This window comes from Colias croceus, chromosome 1, assembly GCF_905220415.1.
Source record: "Colias croceus chromosome 1, ilColCroc2.1".
Lineage (NCBI taxonomy): Eukaryota > Metazoa > Arthropoda > Insecta > Lepidoptera > Pieridae > Colias > Colias croceus.
The window spans coordinates 12,939,487-12,966,492 of record NC_059537.1 but is presented as its reverse complement, the minus strand read 5'-3'; the positions used below and the strand labels follow the sequence as shown (position 1 = coordinate 12,966,492).

Below are 27,006 nucleotides of genomic sequence, written 5' to 3'. Positions count from 1 at the left end.
GAAGAAAAATTATGTAACTATGTAATTATTAATATTATAAGAAAAATTATTCCAAGTTAGAATATGGATAGTTTCACACAACAAGAAATCCTTTCACAACCAGTTAATAAAAAGTAAAAATTAAAATCTTGACTAAAGCATCTAACGCAAAATGGGCTCTACTTTAATATTATTCGTTTCTTGCTCTATATTATTTTTTCCCTTAATACAAAAGGCTCTATAAACGGCTAATCTACCTGCGTCGCGCCCTAGCAAAACTACACGGCAGTGTCCATTTGACAGGGCGCCGGGACATCCGTTAGTTTTGTACAATGGGCAACAAAGTTGTGACGTTCACTGAACAACAACTAGAGGACTATCAGGTTTGAATTTATTTGTATACTGTTTATTTTATTTTACATACTTTAAATGGGAACTAGGCCTAAATGTTTTGTAAATGTTTGAGACAAACTTAAGTGAATGGATAGACACATCGAGACGTCAATAAATATGGAGAGAATTGAATATACCTATGTATGATGATTATTATTTTGCTATATAGATGACAATATTTATTAAGACAATCTCGACATTACCTATGTACTTAAAATAATATAAAAAATGGGAAATGAAATTTAAACAATTCGGCAAAGTTAGTATTAAAAGGACACTAAGCAGTTTATAGAGTACCTAACTGATGTCCTCCCAAACTGTTTAACAAAATAATAAATTTTGATAAAAATAAACTTAAAATAGAAAACAGATGCACATACAGACTGTCAGTTTCAACAACAAAGTCAAGTCACACCCACCAGTGAAAACTGCTATCAATACAAATAATTTAGTACAATGAAAACAAAGACTACAAATTCCTTTGCGGTGAAACTTTTTCTAAATCGCTTTATGAACTTGAAGTCACAATAATACTTTTTTATCTAGTTTTACACGCTACAAGACAGATATAAACTTTATGTTGCTTTAAGTTCCTTTTAATTCAACAGCATTTTTCTAGTTTTAAGATTAAAAAATTATTTTCAGTATAGCAGTGTTAAATATTAAAAAAAACAATTTGCTGCTAAAGAAAAATAAAGATAGAGTTGAATATTTAAAAACAATTTGCTTTAGGTAATATTTTCAATGCATCTTGAGTTCCCAAAACTAGTTTTTAATTAAAAAAGAGAAATTTTCAAACATATTCTATAAATAAATCAATTTATTTGAAACGAACCCGTTTCTGTTTTGAATGGCGTCTTAGTTACGTCTAAGACAGTCGTAATCTTGAAGCAAATGGGTCAATAGCAGTGACGTCATCGGTCCAACCTAGCCCTAGATATTCGTGATTAGACTGAATACTATTGCCTAATGTTATTTGGGATTTATTACTGTAATAAACACAAAGATATTTTTAGTTATTAGTTACGATGGAATAAAGAATAAAGATGTTAAGTAAAGCTTTGTGCTTCTTACTCAAGTAAGATGCACAAATAACAAAATAATATTATTGGTGTTTGATTTAAATTTGATTGTAAGGTGCAATGAATTGCGGTGTTCCCGAACAACTACGACATTGGGACATTGAAGAAAAGAGCTTATTCATCCAAAAAGGGCCAGCAAAGGGCTAGTGATACTAGTGTGTGTCTATGGGCGGTGGTGACCACTTAACATCAGGCGGCCCACGTGCTTCTTTCCTAGCTCTGACATAAAAAAATGAAATGATGATTACGAATATTATAAATAACTAGCTTCCGCCCGCGACTCCGTCCGCGCGGATGTCGGTCTTCGCGTGGATGGTTAATTTCTCCATTTTGAGTACCTAACTCTGACAATGACATCTTATAAATATCTATTGGACCCAAATACGGCTAGGCTTATAATAATACGCAACATGTGTTCGCGGTTCTACAGAACAACGTCTATGGATAAAACTGAAAAATTAAGATAAATTTTTTTCTACGAATTTTTCCAGGATAAAAAGTATCCTATTTTACGCCCAGGATAATAAGGTATAATTATACCAAGTTTCATCGAAATCGAACCGTTAGTTTTCACGTGATGCCTTCACATACAGACAGACAGACAGACAGACAGACAGACAGACAGACAAAAATTTTTTTAATCACATATTTGGGTTTGGTATCGATCCAGTAACACCCCCTGGTATTTATTTTTTTAATATTTTCAATGTACAGAATTGACCCTTCTACAGATTTATTATATGTATAGATTTATATTTTATATTGATGATTTGTCATGTAAGGACATAGAGTTTCAAGCATAATTTGCTAATGAGCCTTAATATAGAGGTAGTAAAGTTATATTATGTTTTACTTTACGTCAGTTTTATACAACTTTTAGGTACTTAAATATTTATGAAGAAATTATAAAACATTTAAACTTACACAGGACTGTACGTTCTTCACGAGAAAAGAAATACTGAGGTAAGTTGTCTCAACATTATTTTTAATAATCTTTGTGAAAGTTTAAGTCTCTCTAAGTGCAGCATAATTGAGGAACGAACATACCTACTGATATTTGGTCATAAAAAATGATTAGGTATCATAAATTAGTGTATTGTTTACTTTGGATCACACGTAGTTAGAAATAAGCATACTTATATTTATTTATTTTTATTAATTTATAACACTTCATTGTACAAAACAATGTAGGAAATGTGGTACAAATTAATGAGGTACAAAAATTTTGCACAATAGGCGGCCTTATTGCTACACAGCAATCTCTGCCAGGCAACCTGGTAGGAAAGGAAATGTGAGAAGATATATACCTATATTAGATTAATATATTATCTGTGCTTATAATATAATCTCCCTTCAATTAAAAGATTTGTGTATTTGCGTTGAAGTAAAACATTTGCACATCCATTAAATATTTTGGATTAAATAATATCAAATATTCATACACCATATTTAGTTAAAGGCTGCTATTTGCTTCTACAAACCCTCGAACTCCATTTATTTGTATAGATAAAGCTTTAACCAAATGTTTTCATAATTTCATCCATGAAAAACTTGTAGGTACATATATAAAATAATTTATACAATAGGTACGAATATTAAACAGCCTGTTTCAACATCAAAATAGCCTTTTCCATATGAAATAACAAAATGAATATGAACTTACTTTAAAAAGCTCTCAACCCATTTGTAGTATAACAACATGTTACGGAATTTTAGGATTTGGGGACTTACAACATTTTCATCACAATTACGCTTGTGTAATGTGAAAATGGAAAATTCTCGTGTATATAAAGTTATTTTATTTGTATTTATATGATGTACTTGTTATATTTCGTGGAATTGACGACGTCGTTTGCAAGATATGCAGCTCTCATTGATTTAGAATCTCAGACATTATTTTAGCTCCCGGTTTAGTGTTTAGGTTATATTATCGTTGGATATATTGGAGATAGTAGCATCTTTCGCGTTTCGTATTTTATATTTATAGATTCTTTTTACTTTGGCATACTATTTCAGTACGTAAAAACAAAAATACATAACTAATATATTATTTCTTCTAGATCCTTCATCTAACCAGTAAACATTTTATTATTTTCAACATTTTAACATTTGTCTTTTTTTTCCTAATATAATTAAGCAGTATATTATAGGAATAAATTACAAACACAGCACGCGCCACAGCATTATATCACAGTATTACAATATTAATTATATTATGTCTTTTATCAATTTCTACATAATTGGAGTAATCTTTTAAATTCTTGCACAATCTCTGAATATATATATATATATTTTTATTACATAGGTATGTAACTTGATAATATGCCTCCAGGGTATTCAAGAGGTTCAGAGAAGTGAACCCAGAGCTGGTGCCGAAGAGCATGACGGATAATGAAGCTCATACCATTGCTGTTCCAGTCGATCAGATAGAAAAGTTACCAGAATTAAAGGTACTAACCCACTAACTTTTAAAAATGGTTTAATATAGGTATATAAATATAGCATACCTATATCAGCATAAATGAAGTTATCAGCAACCTATACCTATCATAAATAGTTATCAGCATAAATGAAGGTTTAAGTAAATATTTATTTTGAGTAAACTACGCTTAAACTGAAATGATTATTTGATAATAATTTATTTAAATAATAATGTTCACAAACGAATTTGAAATCTTATTTAAATGTGTGTCTATAATTTCCGTAGTTAGTATTAACTTATATTATCTACTAGCGGTCCGCCCCGGCTTCGCCCGTGGTAGGTACATGTTTACGTTTTATTTTATTTTTATTTTTATTTTTTACATAAGATCCATCCTCGTACTTCAAGAAATATAATAAAAAAAGAATTATCGAAATCGGTTCAGCCGTTCTCGAGTTATGCACTTACCAACACATTTTGCGATTCATTTTTATATATAAGATAATCAAACTTACGCACTTACGACTCAAGTCACAAAGCAGTCACAGTGCGGAAAGGTCGCTAGCTATCAGACACAAACTCAAAGATATACCGCGCTTTTCAATAACCTTATTTCTTAGGAAAACCCGTTCAAGCGGCGCATCTGCCAGGTATTCTCTCACGACGGCTCCGGAAATCTTACTTTTGAGGATTTCTTGGATATGATGTCGGTGTTCAGTGAAGCCGCTCCACGGGATATCAAGGCTTGGTTTGTAAAATTGTTTACTTAATATAGAGATAGAGAGTTTTAACACGTTAGCTGCGAAACAGGGCTTGAAACACCCTGTCCGTGTCTCGTCGTTATAGCGGTAGGAAAAAACGTAAACTTCTCTGTCGTGCGGGAGGCATAACTTCCATCTGGTTCAGTGTAGGAAAGTGATATCTATATATCTGAGATGTGCTATTGATTCCTAGTTCAATGGTATACCGACCTTAATACCGGGTTTCTTAGACCTCGTGCCGCACTGAATAAATAAAAATTCTAACACAGTGCGGAACGAGGTTGCGAACACCTCGTACCACCGCGCACCTCGTACCGCACCCTAAGCTAGCTCACGCGGTTAGTGTTGTGCAACGCATTCGAGACTATTTGTGGAACAACTTATTGAAGCGTTTACAAAGAATGACTTGAATATAGATACAGGTAATTTACAAACATCCTAACTACTCGTTATAATAAATATCGTTAATAGAAACGTGAATGTGACATGTTGAGTAACTTTCTTCAAATAGGTTGATAATCATGATTACTATTAGTGTGTTTGTTCATTGAATCAACTAGCGGCAAATCCAAAACACCCGGCAATCGGTGTATGGCTCATCAAAATTTAACTCTTGCCCAAGTCAACAAGCCAACAAACAAGGCACATCATAACTTAAAGGGATCAAAGAAGAGGAGACGTGTAGGATGTTATTAAAAACTCCGCACCTTGTTAACAAGTCGTGAGGCTGACAAAAAAGTAAAGAAAATTCTCACAGAATGCACTGGTTGCAAACAATATTACCTATTGTTTGGCATTTTAATGAAAAACATCCATAAGTTTGATAAATAAATACAATTAAATAAAATCGATATTTCTTTTCCCATCACTAAATTATATGAAAAACTGCTATTGTTCAGTGCGGTATGGGGTACATCAGACCCCACATTTTATTTTACCCCTAGAATCTAAACTTACTAATCTAACCACGGGCGACGGTAGATTTAGGTTAATGAACTCATTGTTAATAATAATCACGACAAAAGCCGCACACTTTGTCTTATTTGGCGCCAAAAAAACGATTTTGGTCTCCTACGGGCGGTGGGGTTTAATATGCCTCGTGCCGCCACAATCTCTGGTATAGGACAAGGTTTAAAACGACCCGTAACGCAGTAATGGAAAGTACAGATATTTCTGTGCCGCAGTGAACGTGTTAAGGATAGTTTGTGGATTATGATGGCACAAGAAATATGTGATGTTGTTATGTTATGAATGTAGGTAAGATACAGATAGATCTATGAACGGAACATGTAATTTCGTTTTAATCGGAACTGCAAATTTTGAATTGCAAGATATACGTTTACAGAATACACACCTATAATTATTTCAATGTTATCGAAAATAAAGACTGTTACCTACAACTACGTGTTAACATGAAATTGACGAGTACCAACTTACGTCCAAATGTCTTTTAAATCTAATTTTAACATAATCTCAATCGCTATAATCATATGAATATTCGTAACTAATACAGTTCACTGATATCTTACCCATTTTACTAAAACTCCATCAGACAGCAATGGGATAATTACAGCAAATGATTTGCAGAAATAGGTACCATTTCTCTTACAATATAACGTCTCATTACGTAACAGGAATGTTATATTGATCACGATATGAGCAATTTCGTTTGCTTTATTGAGTTCGAAACTATATTGCTGTTAGCGTTCAATTTTGTGATGCTGTCAATTTTATCGAGACTCAATGGATGTGTGTGTATAATTCTGTGGAAATACATTTTTTGCTCCTTATTTAATTTTAAGAGATGGTACCTTTATGGCTGTATCATTGGACTGTAATGAATATTATGATGGTTTTTGTAGCGTAATTTTGTAGAAAAACATTTTTTGGTCCCTAATTTTAATACATTCTATGTATCGACTGTCCTTTATTAACCGACTTCAAAAAAAGGAGGAGGTTATCAATTCGGCCGGTATGTTTTTTTTATGTATGTACACCGATTACTCCGAGGTTTCTGAACCGATTTACGTGATTCTTTTTTTGTTCGATGCGGGATGGTGTCGAATTGGTCCCATAAAAATTTTATTCGGATAGGCCCAGTAGTTTTTATTTTATGAGCATTTTTGTCTGTAGGTATTTGTGAATTTTGCAAGTGCAAGTTTGAAGTCGGTTGTTTTTAACGCAGTTAATACTTGTTTTTACAACTATATATTATGTATATTAGACCATAATATGACATAGATACATTATCATTTAATAGTAGATATTAGTAAAAACGACATTTTAAATTACATCTTAACTAGCTATTAAAATAATTCATCATGTAAATCGATTTTACGATGTTCCCGGTACATTTTTCGCGTCTCCTATTTTTTTGTCTAAATTTGTGCACCCCAAAATACCCCTCAAATAGCATTACTTATCACTATTTTTACAATCAAATATCTTCTTTAACATTCCAGGTACGCGTTCCGTATCTATGACCTGGACGATGACACGTACATAGGACGGGAGGACCTTCTAGAAGCGACACAGTTACTTACAAAGGGAGAGCTTCAGCAGCACGAGCGGGAGGAGATCGTGGCTAGCGTGTTGGATGAAGCTGATGTGGACGGTGATGGGAGGCTGTCGTTTATGGACTTCGAACACGTGGTCGTTAGAGCACCGGACTTTCTGTCTACGTTCCATATTAGAGTATAGACTATAGAGGTGATTTTTGTTTGCTTTCTTTTGATGTGCCGTTTTGTTTACTTTCCATATTAGAGTATAGAGTACAGATATAATGGATTTATTGTTGTTGGTAATTGAAAAGTGCCGGTTAGGTATATATTTTTTGAATTTATATTTTTGGTTTTATGGCATTCAAATGCTTTATAAATATAAATTTATAAAGAATAGAAAAAATTCGATCACGAGGCGGGACTCGAACCCGCATCCTTCGCGCCATTCCGGGGCGGATGCCTCACCAACTCAGCCACTCGTGACCCGCCCGAGTGATCGAATTTATTCTATTCTTTCAGTTTTATGTGTCTTAAGGGACACACCGCGCGCCATCTATTGAGATGATGTAACAACGATCTCAACCAATATGAAGCACTTTTCAGTGAATACAATATTGTAACGATGGAACACGACCTTTTTTGTTGAATTTATATTTTTGGTTTTATGGCATTCAAATGCTTTATAAATATAAATTTATAAAGAATAGAAAAAATTCGATCACGAGGCGGGACTCGAACCCGCATCCTTCGCGCCATTCCGGGGCGGATGCCTCCGGGGCGCCTCCGGGGCGGGGCGCCATTAAGACACATAAAACTGAAAGAATGGAATAAATTCGATCACTCGGGCGGGTCACGAGTGGCTGAGTTGGTGAGGCATCCGCCCCGGAATGGCGCGAAGGATGCGGGTTCGAGTCCCGCCTCGTGATCGAATTTTTTCTATTCTTTATAAATTTATATATATTTTTTTTTCAAGCACGTGATATATCTATCTGTATAGTTAAGCGTTTTTTTAATAAATGATTTGTATATTGATATTTATAACTAACCTGAATTATATTATGTAAGTATACATATTTACGAAAAAGAAAAATATATCTACACAAGAATTTAAAACACTGTTTTTATTTTTCATGCTCATTCCTCATTTATTTCCAACAAACCGTAGTTCCTATCAGGGATGTTGCGAACATTCGCATCCGCATCCGCAAATGCGGAACTTCCGCATAAATTTGGACATCTGCATCTGCATCCGCATCCGCATTGATCAGTGCGGATGTTCATGCGGATGTGAAAATCATGCAAGTAGCGACAAGAAAGAAATTGAGCGGGCCCGACGTTTGGCACGTGCCGCTCGCACGTGACAATGACCAATGGGAGTGAAGGAATTAGTGACAAGTTTCGACACGTTTATTGTGGTGCATTTGTTTCTTGTGAATAAATCATTACGTGTTTGTTTGCGCTGTGTGTGGTCTACTTATCGTATAAATATATATTATGTTGTTGTGATACAGTGATCAATGTGTGTAGCGACCTTGCTGTGATATTAGATTCGTCAAGTGAAGACGAGAATACAGAAATGCCAGAATTAGGAAGCATTGAAGCTGTACTTAAAAAGGAATTACATACTTGCTTACCGCACTAAAAAAGAATAAATGTGGGTGAAAATCCTCTAAATTGGTGGAGTGTTCATCGAGAGGAATTTAAGGTACTTATTATCGCCGATAGTACGAAGATTTTAATCCTCTCCACCGGGCAGTGTTCCTAGCGGACAATTATTTAGTAGCGCGGGTTTAATTTACGAACCTTTGCGTAATTGCCTTGAATCAGAAAAGGCGGCAATACTACTGTTTATTGAGTATAATGCTCCTATTTTTAATTTTACTTACTAATATAAGTACCAGTAGGCGTTTAACATAAAAATAAGTACTTCTGTTTGATTTGATTACAATAAAAATTTTAATAATTAAGTTACCATTGTTTTAATTCTTCATTAATAGACTTTATTTACATAATATCTTGAACATCCGCATCCGCATCCGCATCCGCGGATGTCAGCGTACAAAACTCCGCATCCGCATTCGCATCCGCGGATGTGAAAAAATCAGCATCCGCAACATCCCTGGTTCCTATGTATAAACTAAAATGAAATATTACATTTAAGAACAAATTGGATTTATACAACGCTGGTAGACTTCAACACAAGTGTCTTGATGAACCTGATACAAAATAGCAAAGCAATTCCAGACCATCTTTCTGCATAGGTACCAAATTACCAAACTATATTAATATAATATAATAACTATACAACGGTAACTATAATATGCTTTATACACTAGTTATACAGTACAATCTGTGTGGGAGATAAAAAGGTTGCATCTATTATGTAGGTATGTAAAAAGTAAAAACATAAATAAATTGTCATGACGCAAACCTACTTTAGTAGATACACGAAATAGAAACCCACGACATTTACGATTTACGATTCGAGTGCCTAGTGTGTAAAATTAACCTATAATTTACCAAAGCTAATATCATTAAACAAAAACACAGATTTCCGGGACAAATTTGAAAACTAAGCAAAGAAACAGATTGTTATTTTTGCTTTTTGAACAGAATAATTTCTTAATTGCTAACCTACTTAAATTTTAATGATTCAATATTTTCTTAACTTAATAAGTATCGGCAATTCTGCTAGTAGGTAAGTAGGTATGTTGTAACGTACCTAATCTATACATATAATAAATCTGTAGAAGGGTCAATTCCGTACATTGAAAATATTGAAAAAATAAATACCAGGGGGTGTTACTGGATCGATACCAAGCCCAAATATGTGATTAAAAAAATTTTTGTCTGTCTGTCTGTATGTCTGTATGTTCAGGCATCACGTGAAAACTAACGGTTCGATTTCGATGAAACTTGGTATAATTATACCTTATTATCCTGGGCATAAAATAGGATACTTTTTATCCCGGAAAAATACGTAGAAAAAAAATAAATCTTAATTTTTCCGCGCGGACGGAGTCGGGGGCGGAAGCTAGTTATTATTAATGTTCCTAAGGCTAGAGTGACGTTTCAATAAAATATATCTGCATTGCCGTAACTATACTCTAGTATGCTGCTTATATTATGTAGCTTGCCACGCGTTAGCAACAATGTTTTGATAATATATTAATAAAACAATCTCGACTTATTGTTAACACATTAATTATGTAGGTAGGTACCTATAAAACATGAACATAATTAGAACGTTTGTGTAAGTAGGTAACGAGCCTATAGGCTGTTTGTTGTACAAAGTATACGTTCATTATTCTATAAATTGATATCATATTAGTATGTTGATACCCATCGGAAAAATCCTGAAAATTCCAAAAGAAACACATAGGCACAGAATAATAACTAGTAGCTAGATATAGGCTAAGGATATAGGTAACAAAAAACATAAAAAACTTCAGTATGAAATTCACCTTACGTTTTGACATGTGACTTGTGAGATAATGGGATAATAAAGTGTTAATCTTATTTGATTCATAAGAAAAATAGGCAATATTCTGCACAGATCTTTATATACCTACCTAATCTAATTGTATAATAGGTATCATATTATATTTTACGAAGTATTTTTTACGGCTTCGTCTTACAAAAATCGCTTCATAACTTTACGAGTGAGCGCTTGAGATTTAGGTGTAATGTCCACTTTACGGCTTAATATATATAAAAAGCTTAACGTAAATTTAATATCGTTGTAAAACCACAATACTTACCTACTTTATTACTGCATTCTCGTGAAACACTAAGAATTTTCATTACCATCTTAAATATCATCATCTTATATCTAAATAACTATAGACTCGCCAGTGGTAGGTAGGCATGGGCAAAATAAAATAAATTCTTTTCTGGGCCTTAATTTTCAACCTCTGCTCTAATTTATTTACAAAATACAAAAAATAAACAAACAATGGTTGTACATAAGTATGTTCTTGTCATTATAATTATTCATTTTTACATTATTTAATTATTCAATGTCATCCCAATTATTATTACCTATAGTACCTAATATACCCCGACTCAAGCTACCTAGGTAAGTATCACATTTTAATTTTTACGGATGAAGGAGTTAATTTCTGATCTTTCGGATTCTGAATCTGTTCCCCGGACCCCGTGTCTGTCCTGCCAGTGTTCGGCTTACGAGTTATAACTTTGACCCTAATTTTATTGTGAGTAAATCATATTAATATTTTTACGTAGTTAGTACGCAGTACATAATAATAATACTAATTATTGGTTTAATCTTCAATTATGCCACACCAAAGAGCAAATAACGAGTAAGTAACAAGAAACGAAAACATTTTCTTTGAAACTCAACATAAAAAAAATTACTTAAAAGGTAGAAAAGCAAATTGTGGAAGCTGTGAAAAGCTCTCCATCTTTGAAATCATTATTAGAAAACGACAAGTTATTATTGCTCAGATTGATAGTTTTACAAAAATGTGGTGTAGCAATCACGGCTGGTTCAGCCAAAAACATAGCTTTGTAGGTACCTAATTGTCATAGCATTGCCGCAGAAAGTGGAAAGGCCGCTGGCCGCTAGTGCTGACAAAGAAGCTGCACCTCTATACCCAGAAAAACTCAAAACATGAAAGTTTCACTAATTCTTGAGTCACATATTTTATTTGGTGGTAATATCCATTAATAACTCAACTCATTCTTACTGTGAATTAATAAATTTTTTTAACACTTACATTACCTACATTGTGTATTGTAATTTCGTTTTTTTTGTGATCAAATTTATAGATCAGTGCCATCTCGTGTGATTTTTTCAAATCAATTTAAAACGATTAATTGCCATATGAAAAAAAGGAAGAATTAAAAAAATGGCAGCACACATACCATAGACATTTGCTATATTTTAATGTTGGTATTTTAATGTCGGATACACAACAAATTGAGTTTTATCATAGTAACATCATCAATCAGACTATTATAAAAATAAGGAGTATAAAATTAAGAAAGATCTTACTTAGCGTTCTTGAATAAAACAAACCAGTCGATCGACCAAAAAAATTATTTTAAGTGATTAAGATTTCACAATCAACCGTTTACATGAGTGCTGATTTACACAGGGTCAGTAGACAAGTCAGTCGCGGCGCCGCGACTGACTTTAACTGTTTACATAGACTTCAAGCCTCTGTACTGACTTCAAATCTGAACACAGAGTTTTTTTTCGGGTCAGCACTGATTTGCCTCGAATTTGTAGTCAGTTACTGACCCTGTGTAAATCAGCACGAATACCATAAATTATTTTTATGAATTTCGCATGGTATATTGATAATTTGAAATTGAAATAATATTAATTGGACATAAAATTTATAACAGAAACCCACAGTAGAAACCAATTTGTATTTTCAGTGCTGACATTAAGATGCAATGAAATTATAAAGATTAATTGGAAACTCGATAAATTAATAAATATTATAGCAATTTTAATAACAAAATATTTCTAATAGCGTTGTAAAGATATATTTATGAACTTAATTTAAAAAATAAATAGATTCTATTTAATCTGTAATATGTAATATTCTAGTCATGAAAAACGCATGTGTTATCTATGGCATTTCATAGTTAAAAATTGAAGTGAGCTCTGTAACATCGCTTTTGTAATCTCGTTTTCAGCAATATCATGGATAAAATGCTGCTATAATTTAATTGTCTGGAATACGTGCCTCAGTGATATTTATACACACGTGCAGTGGAGAGACAGTTAGATACTTTTTGAAATTATATGATTACTTTGTTTCATTTGACAAATTGCGCTAGACCGCATATATAAAATGGCAGCCCTACCACGTAGAATAATCAAAGAGACACAGCGATTGATGCAAGAACCCGTGCCGGGAATAAGTGCGGTGCCTAGCGAGACTAATGCGCGTTATTTTCACGTAATCGTCACCGGCCCAGAGGACTCACCGTTCGAAGGAGGATTATTCAAATTAGAACTATTCCTGCCAGAAGACTATCCAATGTCAGCGCCTAAGGTTAGGTTTATAACGAAAATATACCACCCGAACATAGACCGGCTGGGTCGCATATGCCTGGATATATTGAAGGATAAGTGGAGCCCAGCACTGCAAATTCGTACCGTTCTCCTTTCCATTCAGGCGTTACTATCGGCGCCTAACCCCGACGACCCCCTCGCAAACGACGTAGCCGAACTTTGGAAAGTTAACGAAAGCGAAGCAATTCGAAACGCCAAGGATTGGACAAGGAGATATGCCATGGATAATTGAGCATACGCCGTCGCAACCAGTGCCTCCCCACACGCGAGAAAAGTGGAAGAAACTAACATAATTATATTATTATCATGATTTAAGAGTGCAAGTTATGTTTACAACCTAGACCAGTAACTTGTGAAGAGACAATTGTGAAAAAAATAAATCGGCTGAGGTAATCGCTGTGACACCGTGGTGTGCTCAGGTTAACCTTTTGCATCTGAACGTAGTCCTCCTCGTCTCGGCACGATTCGACAGCCCATTGTTTCCCCTCACTTGTAGCTTCATTATGATATTAGGTATGCATATTTTTTTACTGTAATGAAATAGCAAATTTAAAGAACATCGGGAGATTATTGTAATGTATATATTCATGGTTATGAAGTTTGGTTAATTTTATACAAAGGATAGTGTGTATCGTCACAAAGTTCATTGCCTTTGCCAGAATCTTATCAATATTAAGTGCTATATAAATGCAACATCATTTCCCTGATCTCTATTGATACTGAATAATTATTAGACAGAGGAAGGAAAATAATTAATTTATTTCAGTAATCAATAATGTTTTATGTTTTCTGTGAATCTTATGTGTACTATTTACTTGTATAAAAGTTATAATTGTATTTATGTAAATTTAATTTGGCTTTGTGAGCAACTTCAAAATACATAATATACAAATGCTAATCCTTATTTTATTTCTGTTATCTTTTATTTATACTGACAATAGTCATAGGTGAAGGTTAGATGAAGATTTGTATTTTATTCAGCGCTGCAGATGTGTCATTTGGTTATTTTTATCCTGAAGATACAAACTGGGTTATTCTATACTAAACAACAATGTAGGAAAAATGTAATGTAATTTAAAAATTCTATTATTAATATGTTAGAAATTGACTTGATTGTTTACAGCAGACAATATTTGATGTGAATTAATAGTAAAATTGAAATTATAATTTTTATTTGAAATTTAATACCAGGCTATTCCATAATAATTATTCACGCTACATCAATATGGTAAACCAATAAGAATTTCGCTTAATTTTTTATTGTACTAAAAACAGTGGTGTGCAATTTGACAGCTAGAAACTAGAAAATAGATTTGTGTTCCCGGAATAACAGAACCATGTAATTTTTCTTAACATTTTTGCCTTCAAGAACTCTGAACATAATATTAGTGTAACTGGATAGCTTAAACATCAAATTAAATGCAAGAAATACTGTTTGTTTTCAGTTTGTAGACATGGAAATGCCAAGCTAACCTACAGATTTATTCAAACTACCTATAAATTTAATCACAATAACATGATGCTGATTTGTGTATGTGTGAAACATTTATTTTAATATCCCTATGTGAATTACATGCATAGACAATAACACGCTCTATGACTTAGAGAAATCAAGTTAGGTTTATCCAATTTTATCATTTCAAAGGCTTCATTAACGCAGCGATTTGAGCTTTGGTTTTATAATAGGAATGGAATATGGTTATAATAACAAATATGAGTGGTAATGAATAGTAAAGGGATTATCTTCAATCAATTAACTTGTCTTTTTTTAGTTAAATAAACTTAACACTAATTGGATGAATGTAAGTAGCCGGTAAGTACTAAGAGAAGGAAATATGAATGCAGAAACAATAATTTCAAGTTATACCTATCTATATTTTGGAACCAATTTTGTCAAAATTGTGATCAACTTTTTGTAATAGGTATGTACTCTTTTCTAATATCCTTTTCAAGCTTTTTGTCTATGATTTATTCCAGATCCAGTTGCCAGACTTTGCCGAGTTATTACTTTTCATTATTTACTAGCATAAATAATTTATTTAAATTGGGGAATTTTATAGACATTTGTACTCAATAATTTTAGTTTATTTACCGGAAGACACTATAGGAAATTATGTGATATTAAATAATGTTGCTGTGAAATCAACTGTGTTGCCAACTTTAAATTGTTTCAATTTGATAAGTTAGGTATAAGAATAGACCTTCGATTCATATTGCTTTAAATAGAATGTTAATTATTAACATATTCACACGGCTATTTGTTTCATAATATAGTATCTAATTATATGGTATAGAATTTCTATCATAATGGCTACCATTGCATGGTTTGTAATCTATATATATAAAACTCAAAGGTGACTGATATAGTGATCTATCAACGCACAGCCCAAACCACTGGACGGATCGGGCTGAAATTTGGCATGCAGGTAGATGTTAGGACGGAGGCGTCCCCTAAGAAAGGATTTTGATCAATTCTACCCCCAAGGAGATAAAATAGAGGATGAACATTTGTATCATGTTTATTTATCTTTTCCACGCAGGCGAAGCTGCGGGCAACAGCTAGTCTGGTATAAAAGTTCTGTTAATGCAAAAATAGAGGTAGAACCGATGTCGAGTTACAGAGATAAGGCTACGTTTCATAGTCGGTGTTTGTAGTGTACGTCGATAATTTGCTAGTTATAAACACGCAACGAAAACATATTTGCCACGCGAACGCGACGTTCTCGCTACGCAGCCGCAGCGTTTTCGCTACGCAGCCGCAGCGTGATTGCGACGCATTTGTTGCGTTGCGCGCCCACCCCGCCCCGAATCAGCTGAAAACCGCTAGTATGATAAGGCCTTATGGTTTAGAAAAGCGTAACAGCAAATTCGTTATTTGATTTGTGATTTACAATTGTGTTAAGAGGAATAACGAAAGTAAGTATAAATGTAAAATTTTACCAAAGTTGAGACGTAAACAGAAATTTGGAAAGCCTTTATGTAAAAACTAAGTTTGAATCAATTTTTTTTAATGAGGGTGCTGATACCCTACCTACATCCTAGAGCAATTCAAGCAATCGCCGATTGTAAAATTTACGAATGAAATTACGAAACGCCATTCGAACTTGATGCTCAACTTTTTGTTAGTTTCCTGATTTAAAAGCGTATGTACAATTAGTCAATTAATGAGCGTATTTCGGTAAAATTTTTACTTATAAGAAATAGCGAATGCTTCTTCGATATATTTTCTAGCACAACAAAATGTTACAGGTAAATGCTCATTAATTGGTGTGAGCAATACACCGAACAAAACATCGAACATTGATAGATAGTGTACCTATATCGACCCATGGGTTTAAGTTATATTAATAGCTACCTAGTTAGATAAATGTACCACTTATTGCCTAAGTATTTATGTGAGAACTAGCTTTCCGCCCGCGTTTTCAAAGAAAAGCCGCATAGTTCCCGTTCCCGTGGGTTTTCCAGGATAAAACCTATCCTATGTGTTAATCCAAGTTACCCTCTACATTATGTGTGCTTAATTTCATTGTAATCGGTTCAGTAGTATTTGCGTGAAAGAGTAACAAACATGAAACACACACACATCCTCACAAACTTTCGCGTTTATAATATTAGTAGTAGGAAGTAGGGTAGTAGGTAGGATAATTTCCTTCATTTATCCATCATTAAACGCAATACTAGCTTACCGTTTTGAAGAATTATAACTAGTATATCTCAGTTTTATGTCATGTGAAATGTTCTGTATTGTAAAAATTTTATAATAGAAATTCAAAACATTTCATATTAACATAAACACAATGGCGGGAAAAAATAAAATACAACCTCAGTTTGTTCAATTTATTCTTAACTTTAATGCAGACTAGAATAATACTCTTAGAAATGAGAACAACAATAGTTTTTCACATGTTATAGTGTACCTACAATATACCAGCTTTTACAATAAAATGCTATTTATTATCTGTTTATTTCAATGTAAATAAATCTTATTCACAACAGCTAGCAATACAAAATTACATGTCAGACTGTATTGTCTATATACTTAGCGGGATTTTAGGTGGGAATAGAAGTGTTCAATTTAAATTATATCAAGTGGTAGGTATTCAATAGAAACAGTATTCTAAAATTAATAAAATAAAACTAAGATATTGGTCGTAAGGGCGAGACTACAATGTTCGACTAATCGGTGTTTTTAGAATGAAAAAAAATGTATCCAAGCATCAGAATATTGAGAATACAAGAAAGCAGGATTTATATTAGGGTTACTTCACGAATTACATCATACACTTTTGAAAATATCATTTCAATAATAATTTTATACATAAATAAACCTTGTCGCGCTAAGCTTAGCTATGAAACACATAGATTATAATATAGTAACGCTATAGCCACACTATAAAATTTACAAAATATGACATATCTTTTGAAACGCTACACGAAATAATGTATTATTAATACTATCCGCTAATCAATTCTTTATTTATCAATGATCACTTGAGATTCATGGTCTCGGTATAGTCGCGGATAACTTTGATACTTTACCATCAGCGAGTATCAAGACCCGTCCGTCCTACATCAGCTATACATTTAAAATCTGAACTTATTTGAACTATGGTGCACGGTGAGGGACTTTAAAAGATAAAATAGTAATGGAATGATGAAAATTTTAAATAACTTATATTAATATGGCAATCGTTTACTTAAATTAACATAAAAAACAACAAAATATTGTTACACAACCAATAATTTTAAATTAAAATTTAAAAAACATAAAAATTCGCGGCAAAAATGGCATCAAATTTGATTAGAGGGAAAACGTAATATAGCATAACTATGACACTTATATTAATAATATCTAAGCAGATATGAGTTTTTCACATTTTATACGTATTAATAAATTAGTAAATGGAATAATATGTATGTATACATTTGTTATGATAATTTTTATAGTTATATTTGCTACCAATAAAGAGATAACCAAGTCAAGAATTTTTACTTTAACTGGGTAATTAAAAAAATTTACCAAAAGAAATTATTTTATAAACAAGTATTTGGGCAAGTAAAAAACGGGCAAGTCCTAGATCAAAATTAACCAATGTGAAATAATTTAATACAATATTGATAGCAAATAATAACCGACTAAATATACAACTTAGATCTAGTCTTAACCACTTAAGCATAAGCGATCCGAAGTAAGACATCACATTGTATAGCCATTGATTTGAGTATTATAGCACAGCTTTAGGACACTAAATCGCTTGCTGGAAATTCACCAAAATGTGTGATTTTTTAAGTAAATATTGTCGAGTCCGTTATAGTCACGCTTTATCAAATACTAGCTGTTCCCCGCGGTTTCACCCGCATTGCTCCACTCCTGTTGGTTTTAGCGTGATGATAAGCTTTTCTCGATAAATGGGCTATCTAACACCGAAAGAATTTTTCGAATCGAACTAGTAGTTCCCGAGATTGGCGCGTTCAAACAAACAAACTCTTCAGCTTTATAATATTAGTATAGATATGATTATTTTTTAGGACTACGAATTGCAAGCCAGATTCAGGTGTCATATAAAATTACAAATGCTTCACCAGTGTTTAGTTTTAAAGCGTCCTCGAAGGACCAATTAGCTCCAGCATTAAATGTACTATGTTTCCGTGATTCGAGTATAGAAATAGCGATTTAATTCCAAATGTATGGATAAGGTGTATTGTGTAGTGTGAGGCACTTCGCGTTATATGAACACGGGGTTCTCTTGGCCGGTGAGCAGTCGGAACATTGATGTAGGCATCGTCTTCATTAGGATCTGGAAGTAGGAATGGTTTATTAAAAAGATTATACTTAAATATTCATTATTAAATTTTCTTTTCACTATACAATGTACCCAACTTTTTCTTAATTCCAGTATTTTTTTTAATTTTTGTATAGCTACCCAAGGTAACGGCACCAGTGGTGGACAAGCATCCAGTAATGGACAAAATAAATTTTAAATTTAAATAATAAGACCAAAATTAACGTTATGTAATTTGGCAATACTTAGAATAAAAGTTTAGTTCATAAGCTATCAAAATACGAAACTTTATCTTATTCGGCCAAAATGTTTGAAGATGGCATAACTTTATGTTTAGTTGCTACGACTCGTTTATCAGAAATCCGTTTTTACTAAGGAAATCCTTAAGGAAGTGAGGACACAATTTTGTTTATAAGAATTTTTGTATAAATCTTAGCAAAATTTGATATTACTTTTATTCATAGTAGTTAAGTGTACGAAATATTACATGATTTTGTATCAAGATAGGTTATGTTGTTTTAATAAAATTCTTCAGTGTCCATAACTGGATTTAATTCTATGGATATATCCATTTATGGACATATGTCGAAAATAAACTTTTTTTAAAGATATTAATTACATGCGCTTTTATGTATTTTCTTTTCTCTCTGATTAATAATATACCTATGACGACCATTTCAAACATAGGGTTCCATTATTGTACAACAATTGTCCATGACTGGATTTGCTTTGGTTCCAATAATGGACATTGATATTTTTTGTTAAAATTACACTCCGGGGCTAATTAGTGATGCAATATTGCAATCAATTCCCTTAATAATGGGGATAAAGTAACAAAAGCCGCTGAAGGATGTGAAGCGCCAAGAATAATTTTGCACAATAAACTATCAGTTAAAAGTCCTCAGGTCTGCTCAATGGGGGCAACAACATAATATCTAGATCTAAACATGAAGAATAATATGTAGCGACACCTCGCTCTGAATCCCGCAAGCGAAATGTTTTCGCTACAGAGCATATATGCAACTTTCTAACATCATTCATAGGGGTCTTAACGGCCGGCCAGTCGAGTAGACTGGTCAAGAATCCTCCCATTTTCGATGGAGGAATTCCACCTTCCTTCCTCCACAAATATATTTTAGAACAATGGGTCATTATGTGCTGTGCGACTCGTTTTCGGCTTCATTCTCTATCTCTGCGTAGAGAAGCGTCATACTTATGCGTGTTATAACGCATCTATCATAGAGAGTTCTCTGATGAACTGTTTGGATTGCTGTCTGCTGCTAAATTCCACCACCATACAGCACACGCGCTTAAATTTCATCCACACCATCTTGACAACAGTTTATAAGAAGCTCTTTGCCTCGTGCTACAATTTGGAATCAATTTATCCATATCGATGGACCGATCAGATTAAGGCTGCTGGCAGATTCAGATAGGCGATTCACTTCATGAGTGTAGCAGTATGCCAGGAAACAGAGAGATATGGCGGAACATCGTGAAGCGGGTAACATCTACCCCCCAAACCTCATGTTGACCACGTTCGCTCTGTCTAGAGTAATACGACGAAGAAGGAGAGGTCCCAAAATGGTGGCATTATGTGTGGCAGTACTTTTTTTAGTTATATTACTCAGCCCTGACGAAAATAGCCACTATTGTTTTTTCTTAACGGTCACAACTCGTATTTAACGATGCATTTATCCAATTTTTGCCTAGAAAATGGAAATTAAAATATTCTAAGTATGCAAAATAATTAATAAATATAATTTTTTATAAATACATCCCAGATTCATTGTATTCCAATCATCATTTTCAAGATTCTATTGATACATATAAGTCTTCTCCAAGTGTAAATAACTGGAAAAACAACATTAGGTACAGTCCATAAATGGGTGTTTATAACTGGATGTTGTCCAAAACTGGGTGTCCATCATTAGAATTTAACTGTCCAACACTGGTGCAAAAAAGTGTTTTTTTAATTTATAAATAACTTCATTATGTATGCATTGTAATCTTTTTTCTAACATTGGTTACGTTAAACTAACATTGAACTAAAGGTATAACTAAACAATATCCAATAAAGTTAAAAAACCTATGAGAAAATTGCAAAAAACTTCTTTTTTTTCCTTAATCTGTACAAGACTGGTGCCGTTACGTCACTTTTTTGTTATTTTTTCCACACTACATTTTTTTTCGTTTTTTTTTCGGCTATTATATCCCACCATACTCATACATCTGAATTATTTGATACTACCACTAGCACAAACTACACCATTTTTTTAAGTTTTCTCTACTACTTACTACATCTCTTTCTTTCATTTAAATTTCTCACCTACAGTTCAGTTATTTATTTATTTATTTAACAGTTTTATGTACTATTACAAATTTTACAAACTATAATATTAAAAGAAAAGGAAACATTCACAGCACATATTTGTATTTTTTTTTTCTATTTTTTAATGATATAAATCATTTATTTTTCCACCATAATTTGATACAAAAATTTAATGACCCAGGTTCCTAATATAGTTAATACTTATTATACGTTAATACTTAAGCATTTTTGCCCATACCTCCCCTACAGAAGTAGCGAGCAAGTTAACAATCCTCTCATGAGGTACGGCGACCACACTTTGTGAGTTGATCTCAATGATGCGGTGTCCGACGCGAACTCCACCACGCTCAGCTATACCGCCGCGGAGGAGACTGCATATCTGTGAATTTATTTATTTAATAAAATTAACTGCGTTAAAAATAATCGACTTCAAAAACGGAAAAGTAAAAAATAAAAAAGATTTGATATTATTGATTACTACATATTATTTACATGTGCCATTTATTAAAAAGGTTTGATGTCGGTGCACGGGCTTAATACTAAGTGCTTAGTGTTTGGCACTGACTTCAAACCTAAACGAACAAAAAAAGAATCACGTAAATCGGTTCAGAAACCTCGGAGTAATCGGTGTACATACAAAAATATACCGGCCGAATTGATAACCTCCTCCTTTTTTTGAAGTCGGTTAAAAATTGCACACTACAGCTAATAATTTTGACAAATTATACACAATTGTACATTAATTAAAACACATATTGCTATAAAAATTTTATAATTCTGGATTTTTGGGTAAAAAAATAGTTTATAGGATAAAAAATAAATGTTTGTAGTTACATTGTTATGTAGGCCTTCTAAGGAAGATTTAGTAAGGAGTGGAAAGTAATAAGAAAGTGTATGTAACTGTCAAGAAAAGTAGATATATAGACAGAGATAAAATAACGTCTATTTTAATTTTTAACTAAGTATACTGTTGATGCAGAAAATTCTGTAAGCACAAAATCAACAATTTGATTTATAGAATGAGCCTGGAATATAAGCCACGTTAGATTAGGCTAAGTTTTGACAAACACACAAAACAATTTGAAACATTATAATACAAATGTACCACTCACCACACCATTCTGAACACTAAAACCGAGCTGATATTTAGTGTCTGGTCGTTTGATCTTCACTTCCACAACAGGAGCACAAGGTACAACGGTCAGTTTCACAACGGTCTGGTTCTTGGAGTTCTTGATGTACGTCTGGCAGGTGGATAGCGGGAGACCGACCAGACTGACTCCATTGATGGCTATTATTTGGTCTCCTGTTGAAAGTTTATGTGTGTAATAAAATATTTATTCTCGTTTGTCGTGTGCGAAAATTTATTAGGTCTTCTGGAAGGTTTTTGTATGCTACTTCATGGATATATGTAAAAGAGCTTCAAATAGAACGTTACTCTTTTGAAGGAATAGTTTTTGAATTGATTAATATACATATTAAGTACTCTATAATTCTGATAAAATCCCAGAAAGTAATCCATAGCCATGAAGGTTTTTATACAACATTAATTCCATAAGCGCGAAAGATAAGAACAATAATTATAAACATAATCCTATCCTATCTTATGCTATCCATGATATTAGGCTTATGCGCTACAATGTCATGATTGGTCAAGTACAATAACAATTTCAAATCGTGATTTTTACTTTTCATATTAAAAGTAAAATTTCTAGGTCGCGTCATGGCAATACCGTCACATCACCGAGTAAGGCGACAATTTTGATATCTTTGAATCTTGCCAAAGAAGTACACACGATATTTTTCATTTTTATATTTAAACTACGTTTCCGCCCGCGGCTTCGCCCGCGCTTTCAAAGAAAAACCCGCATAGTTCCCGTTCCCGTGGGATTTCCAGGATTGCGTCATTTTCCGGGTAAAAAAGTAGCCTATGTCCTTTCTCGGGTATCAAAATATCTCCATACCAAATTTCATGAAAATTGGTTCAGTAGTTTAGGCGTGATTGAGTAACAGACAGACAGAAAGAGTTACTTTCGCATTTATAATATTAGTATGGATTTTGCATCGTTTTCTCTAGTGCATTTTAACTAAACAAACATTTTGACTAATCATTAAGGTTAAAAAAGCCATATTATTATTAATTCTAACCAAAACTCACCAATATTAAGCTGTCCACACCTAGCCGCAGCCCCCGCGGGCGCCAGGTTGGCGATCACAACGGTGGGCAGCATGGACCCCCAGCCCGACTCCACCACCACCACCCCCAGGATCTCCCCCTTGCTCTTCGGCACCACCACCTCTTTCTGTAACTCCTGATCATAAACATTCATGTTTGAGCCGCTATTTATGGTGGGGTGCAGATGAGACTAAGTTAGGCTAAGAACTCACGGAGCGATTTTGTACCCGACTGTCGTGTAGTGAACAACGCTCCGTGATTTCTTGTCTTTGTGCTATTATGAAAATTGAATTCGAAAGAATTGGATTTATTCTTTATCCGATATTAAGATGATTTCTTCGATATTTTTTTATGAAATTTATATTATTAGAATCCAATATTTTGAGCCTTAAGAAAAATTACTCAAGAAAAATATCGTGATAGTCTTCTAAATGTATGAATCTAAATAAAAATGGTACTAAACTGATCGCCATATCCCACTTTTGACGGCCAAAAGAATGATTGTACATACCTTCTTAGCGAACATTTGCAACTCATCTCCAAATATCTCCTGGCTGTTGAGCACTTCCTGATAATCCATTTCCTTGACGAAGCTGTGGTCTTCGATCCCATTGGCTTTAAGGAACTCCATATATGCCACTTGGAAAGCTTGGCCAATAGACTGGGCGATGAATTGAGCCTGAAACGCATTTTTTCCCATAGTAGCTTGTTTTTAGTGAAATGTTTAATCTAACACGTTGTTTCTGTTTTTGAACTGACAATATTTGTGATATTATCTAATGATAATTGCAATAAGCGACACTTAATGTTGTAATTAGGTTCATATCATCAATGTTCCTTAGTAATGTAACCAATTGCACATTATTTATATATCCTAAAATTGAAATTGTATTTATAAAACTAATGACACAAAAAAATTCTATGATATGGTGAGAAATAATACTATGTATATTGTTTTATGACCAAACTAAAAACACAATATTTCATAACACCCATAATAATATAATAATAATAATATATATAAATCTCGTGTCACAATGTTTGTCCTCAATGGACTCCTAAACCACTTAACCGATTATAATAAAATTCGCACACCATGTGCAGTTCGATCCAACTTGAGAGATAGGATAGGTTTTATCCCGGAAATCCCTCGGGAACGGGAACTATGCGGGTTTTTCTTTGAAAACGCGGGCGAAGCCGCGGGCGGAAAGCTAGTATTCTTATATGTCATATATCTGTCTACTATCTTACCTCCTCACTCTCAAAAACGTGGCATATCATTTTGGGCGTACGGTTCAGTTTCGGCTGATCAGAATCACTTTCATGCGGCACGAAGCGTCTCCTGGCCATCAGAACTACCAAGTCTCCAATATCTGCGATGTATGAGATCGTCCGTAGAGCGTGGTCCATCATGATCTCCTTTAGTTCCGTATTCAGGACCATTATCTTTTCCGTTGATATGAATAGATCCACCTCTGTGCTTGGCTGGTTTTCACCCTCGGGGGCCTGGATAGGACATTTTTGTGGTTATTTTCAAGAAATATTTAAGGTAAGATTTGTTATAAAACTTGTCAACTAAAATTTAAAACTTACCAAAGCCTATTTATCCATGGAAAGCAAGTGTAAGAAATAAAATGTTAATAATAGTTTATAGAGTTATAAAAATACACAATAATATTTTTAAAAATTAAATCTAATAAAATAAATATTACTATAAGAGGCTTTCAAGCAGTGTTTTGCTGGTATGCTATTGTATTGGTATTGATAAAACTAATCATGGTCCTATTAAATTAGGTACTTAAATTTATAGAACCCCGACAATTTGCACGTCTTGCACGTATAAATAATTTTTTTCACCACTGATCTGACTAACAACAATAAAAGCCTTAATTAAGCCTAAGTAATAAAAAGCATCGGTAACTTTAAAAAGGTCAAACCTGCCACTTCATCTTTAAAAATAAATTACTAAGAAACCTCATCCTTGCACCCATTATATTAGTAGATATTAATTATTCAGCTTGTGTAATTTCTTATCATACGAATTAAACTATAATAGAATAAGAATTTTATTTTCTTAGATCAATGACCGAAACAACGTATTATGTAATGATCATAAGGTCGTAATAACCTATCGATATCAAACCAAACTATCCCACCTAACCTACGAAACTAAGGGCCGGCGCAGATATGGCGGAGATATTTCCATTTTTCACTGTCAAACTATTATCGACATTGTCCTCATCAAAATACAATTCAAAATCAAATAATAACAATTTATTCGCGAGAAGCATTGAAGCATCACATGCGACAGGTAGCGCGCAGCGTTTTTGGATATTATTTTAACGAGGACAATGTCATTAATAGCTTGACAATTAAAAATGCTCTGCGCCAGCCCTAAAACCACGGACTAAAAACATGTAACCACAGAACCAAACAACCTTGATCTTAGTGACCGCCTCTTCCACCATGTTCTTTTTGGGGCGTCGTTTGCGTCGCCTCGAGTCCTCGTCCACCTCGACCGAGCCCAGGAAGGCGAGGCGGAACACCGCCGCGGGCGCCGCGTACACGCCGCTGTACGGGCCCTCGCACCACTGCGGGCACAAGCCGGCTAACCCCCTCCTCACATACCTTGCCGTGCTTGTCCAGTACGACCAGTGTATGCCAAATGGCAGTTTTTATGCCACGGGCTGTTTGCCACGCTTGGCTAGTAGAGCAATGTATGCCAAAATGGTCGTTTTGTATGCCAAACTTGGCTAGATAGAGCAATGTATGCCAAATAGGCTGATTTGCACGCTTGGATAGTAGAGCAATGTATGCCAAAATGGCCGTTTTGTATGCCAAACTTGGCTAGTAGATAGAGCAATGTATGCCAAAACGGGCTGTTTTGCCACGCTTGGCTAGTAGAGCAATGTGACAAATAGGCTGATTTGCACGCATGGCTAGTAGAGCAATGTATATCAAAGCTGACTGTTTAGTAAGCTTAACTGTTTTTGCCAAACTTGGCTAGAACGAGGAATGTACGCCAATGGCTGATTTTGTATGTTTGGTTTTGAAATAGTTTTGAGTGATAACTAGATTTTAGCCAGACATAATATAATTCAAGCCGGTTTAACCGCATTTCATATTTAGCCACTTTAACTGCGTTTAGGTGTTTATATTTGTTTGCGTGATAGTTGCGGGTGAGTAGCTTGAGAAGCAATGTAATCCAAAACTGGATTTTAGTGTAGATTGTTTTTTTTAGATGACCACTAGTTTTGTTATTCAACCAAAAGCAAACGCTTTTACGGAATGAAATTGGAGAGCAATGAAAAAAGCTCAAATTGCTCTTTTTGAAATTGCGCGTGAAAACTAAAGCTTGGCCAGCAATGTAATTATTTTGCCTCAGGTTTGCATTTATCTGAGTTTGGGCGAAAATATCGAATATATGTAAGTACCTAATCAAAAACTGTTTGCAATTTGGTGCATTGTACTGGAATTATAGCAACCAGTTTGGCATAGATTGCTTGAAGAGGTATATCTGAATCG

At 33.9% G+C, this 27,006-nt stretch overlaps 3 protein-coding genes across 13 annotated transcripts in view; 2 read left to right on the top strand and 1 right to left on the bottom strand.

Moving 5' to 3' along the window:
- The first annotated feature begins 212 nt into the window (after nucleotides 1-212).
- Nucleotides 213-7,452, top strand: LOC123696205 (calcium and integrin-binding family member 3-like). The gene is made up of 5 exons (XM_045642268.1): nucleotides 213-362; nucleotides 2,383-2,417; nucleotides 3,787-3,904; nucleotides 4,497-4,624; nucleotides 7,100-7,452. Exons 1-5 carry the CDS (start codon nucleotides 312-314, stop codon nucleotides 7,335-7,337), a joined length of 570 nt encoding a protein of 189 aa, XP_045498224.1. The 5' UTR covers nucleotides 213-311; the 3' UTR covers nucleotides 7,338-7,452.
- Nucleotides 7,453-12,745: 5,293 nt separating this feature from the next.
- On the top strand, nucleotides 12,746-14,088 carry LOC123694732 (ubiquitin-conjugating enzyme E2 N). Its single transcript, XM_045640233.1, has one exon. The coding sequence runs from the start codon at nucleotides 12,967-12,969 to the stop codon at nucleotides 13,420-13,422; it is 456 nt and encodes a 151-aa protein (XP_045496189.1). The 5' UTR covers nucleotides 12,746-12,966; the 3' UTR covers nucleotides 13,423-14,088.
- Nucleotides 14,089-17,013: 2,925 nt separating this feature from the next.
- The window catches only part of LOC123696491, a 63,605-nt gene continuing 53,612 nt past the window's right edge, over nucleotides 17,014-27,006 (bottom strand). For 6 of the 11 annotated variants that reach the window (XM_045642687.1, XM_045642743.1, XM_045642720.1 and 3 more), the window contains 8 exons: nucleotides 25,920-26,072; nucleotides 25,075-25,080; nucleotides 24,733-24,987; nucleotides 23,993-24,160; nucleotides 23,464-23,617; nucleotides 22,418-22,611; nucleotides 21,544-21,684; nucleotides 17,014-18,988 (listed from right to left, as the gene is read on the bottom strand). In XM_045642687.1, coding sequence (XP_045498643.1) covers nucleotides 18,917-18,988; nucleotides 21,544-21,684; nucleotides 22,418-22,611; nucleotides 23,464-23,617; nucleotides 23,993-24,160; nucleotides 24,733-24,987; nucleotides 25,075-25,080; nucleotides 25,920-26,072 — 1,143 coding nt within the window. In that variant the 3' untranslated portion in view covers nucleotides 17,014-18,916. The remainder of the gene's footprint in view (nucleotides 18,989-21,543; nucleotides 21,685-22,417; nucleotides 22,612-23,463; nucleotides 23,618-23,992; nucleotides 24,161-24,732; nucleotides 24,988-25,074; nucleotides 25,081-25,919; nucleotides 26,073-27,006) is intronic. The other 5 variants (XM_045642774.1, XM_045642783.1, XM_045642712.1 and 2 more) reach the window with 4 other exon arrangements.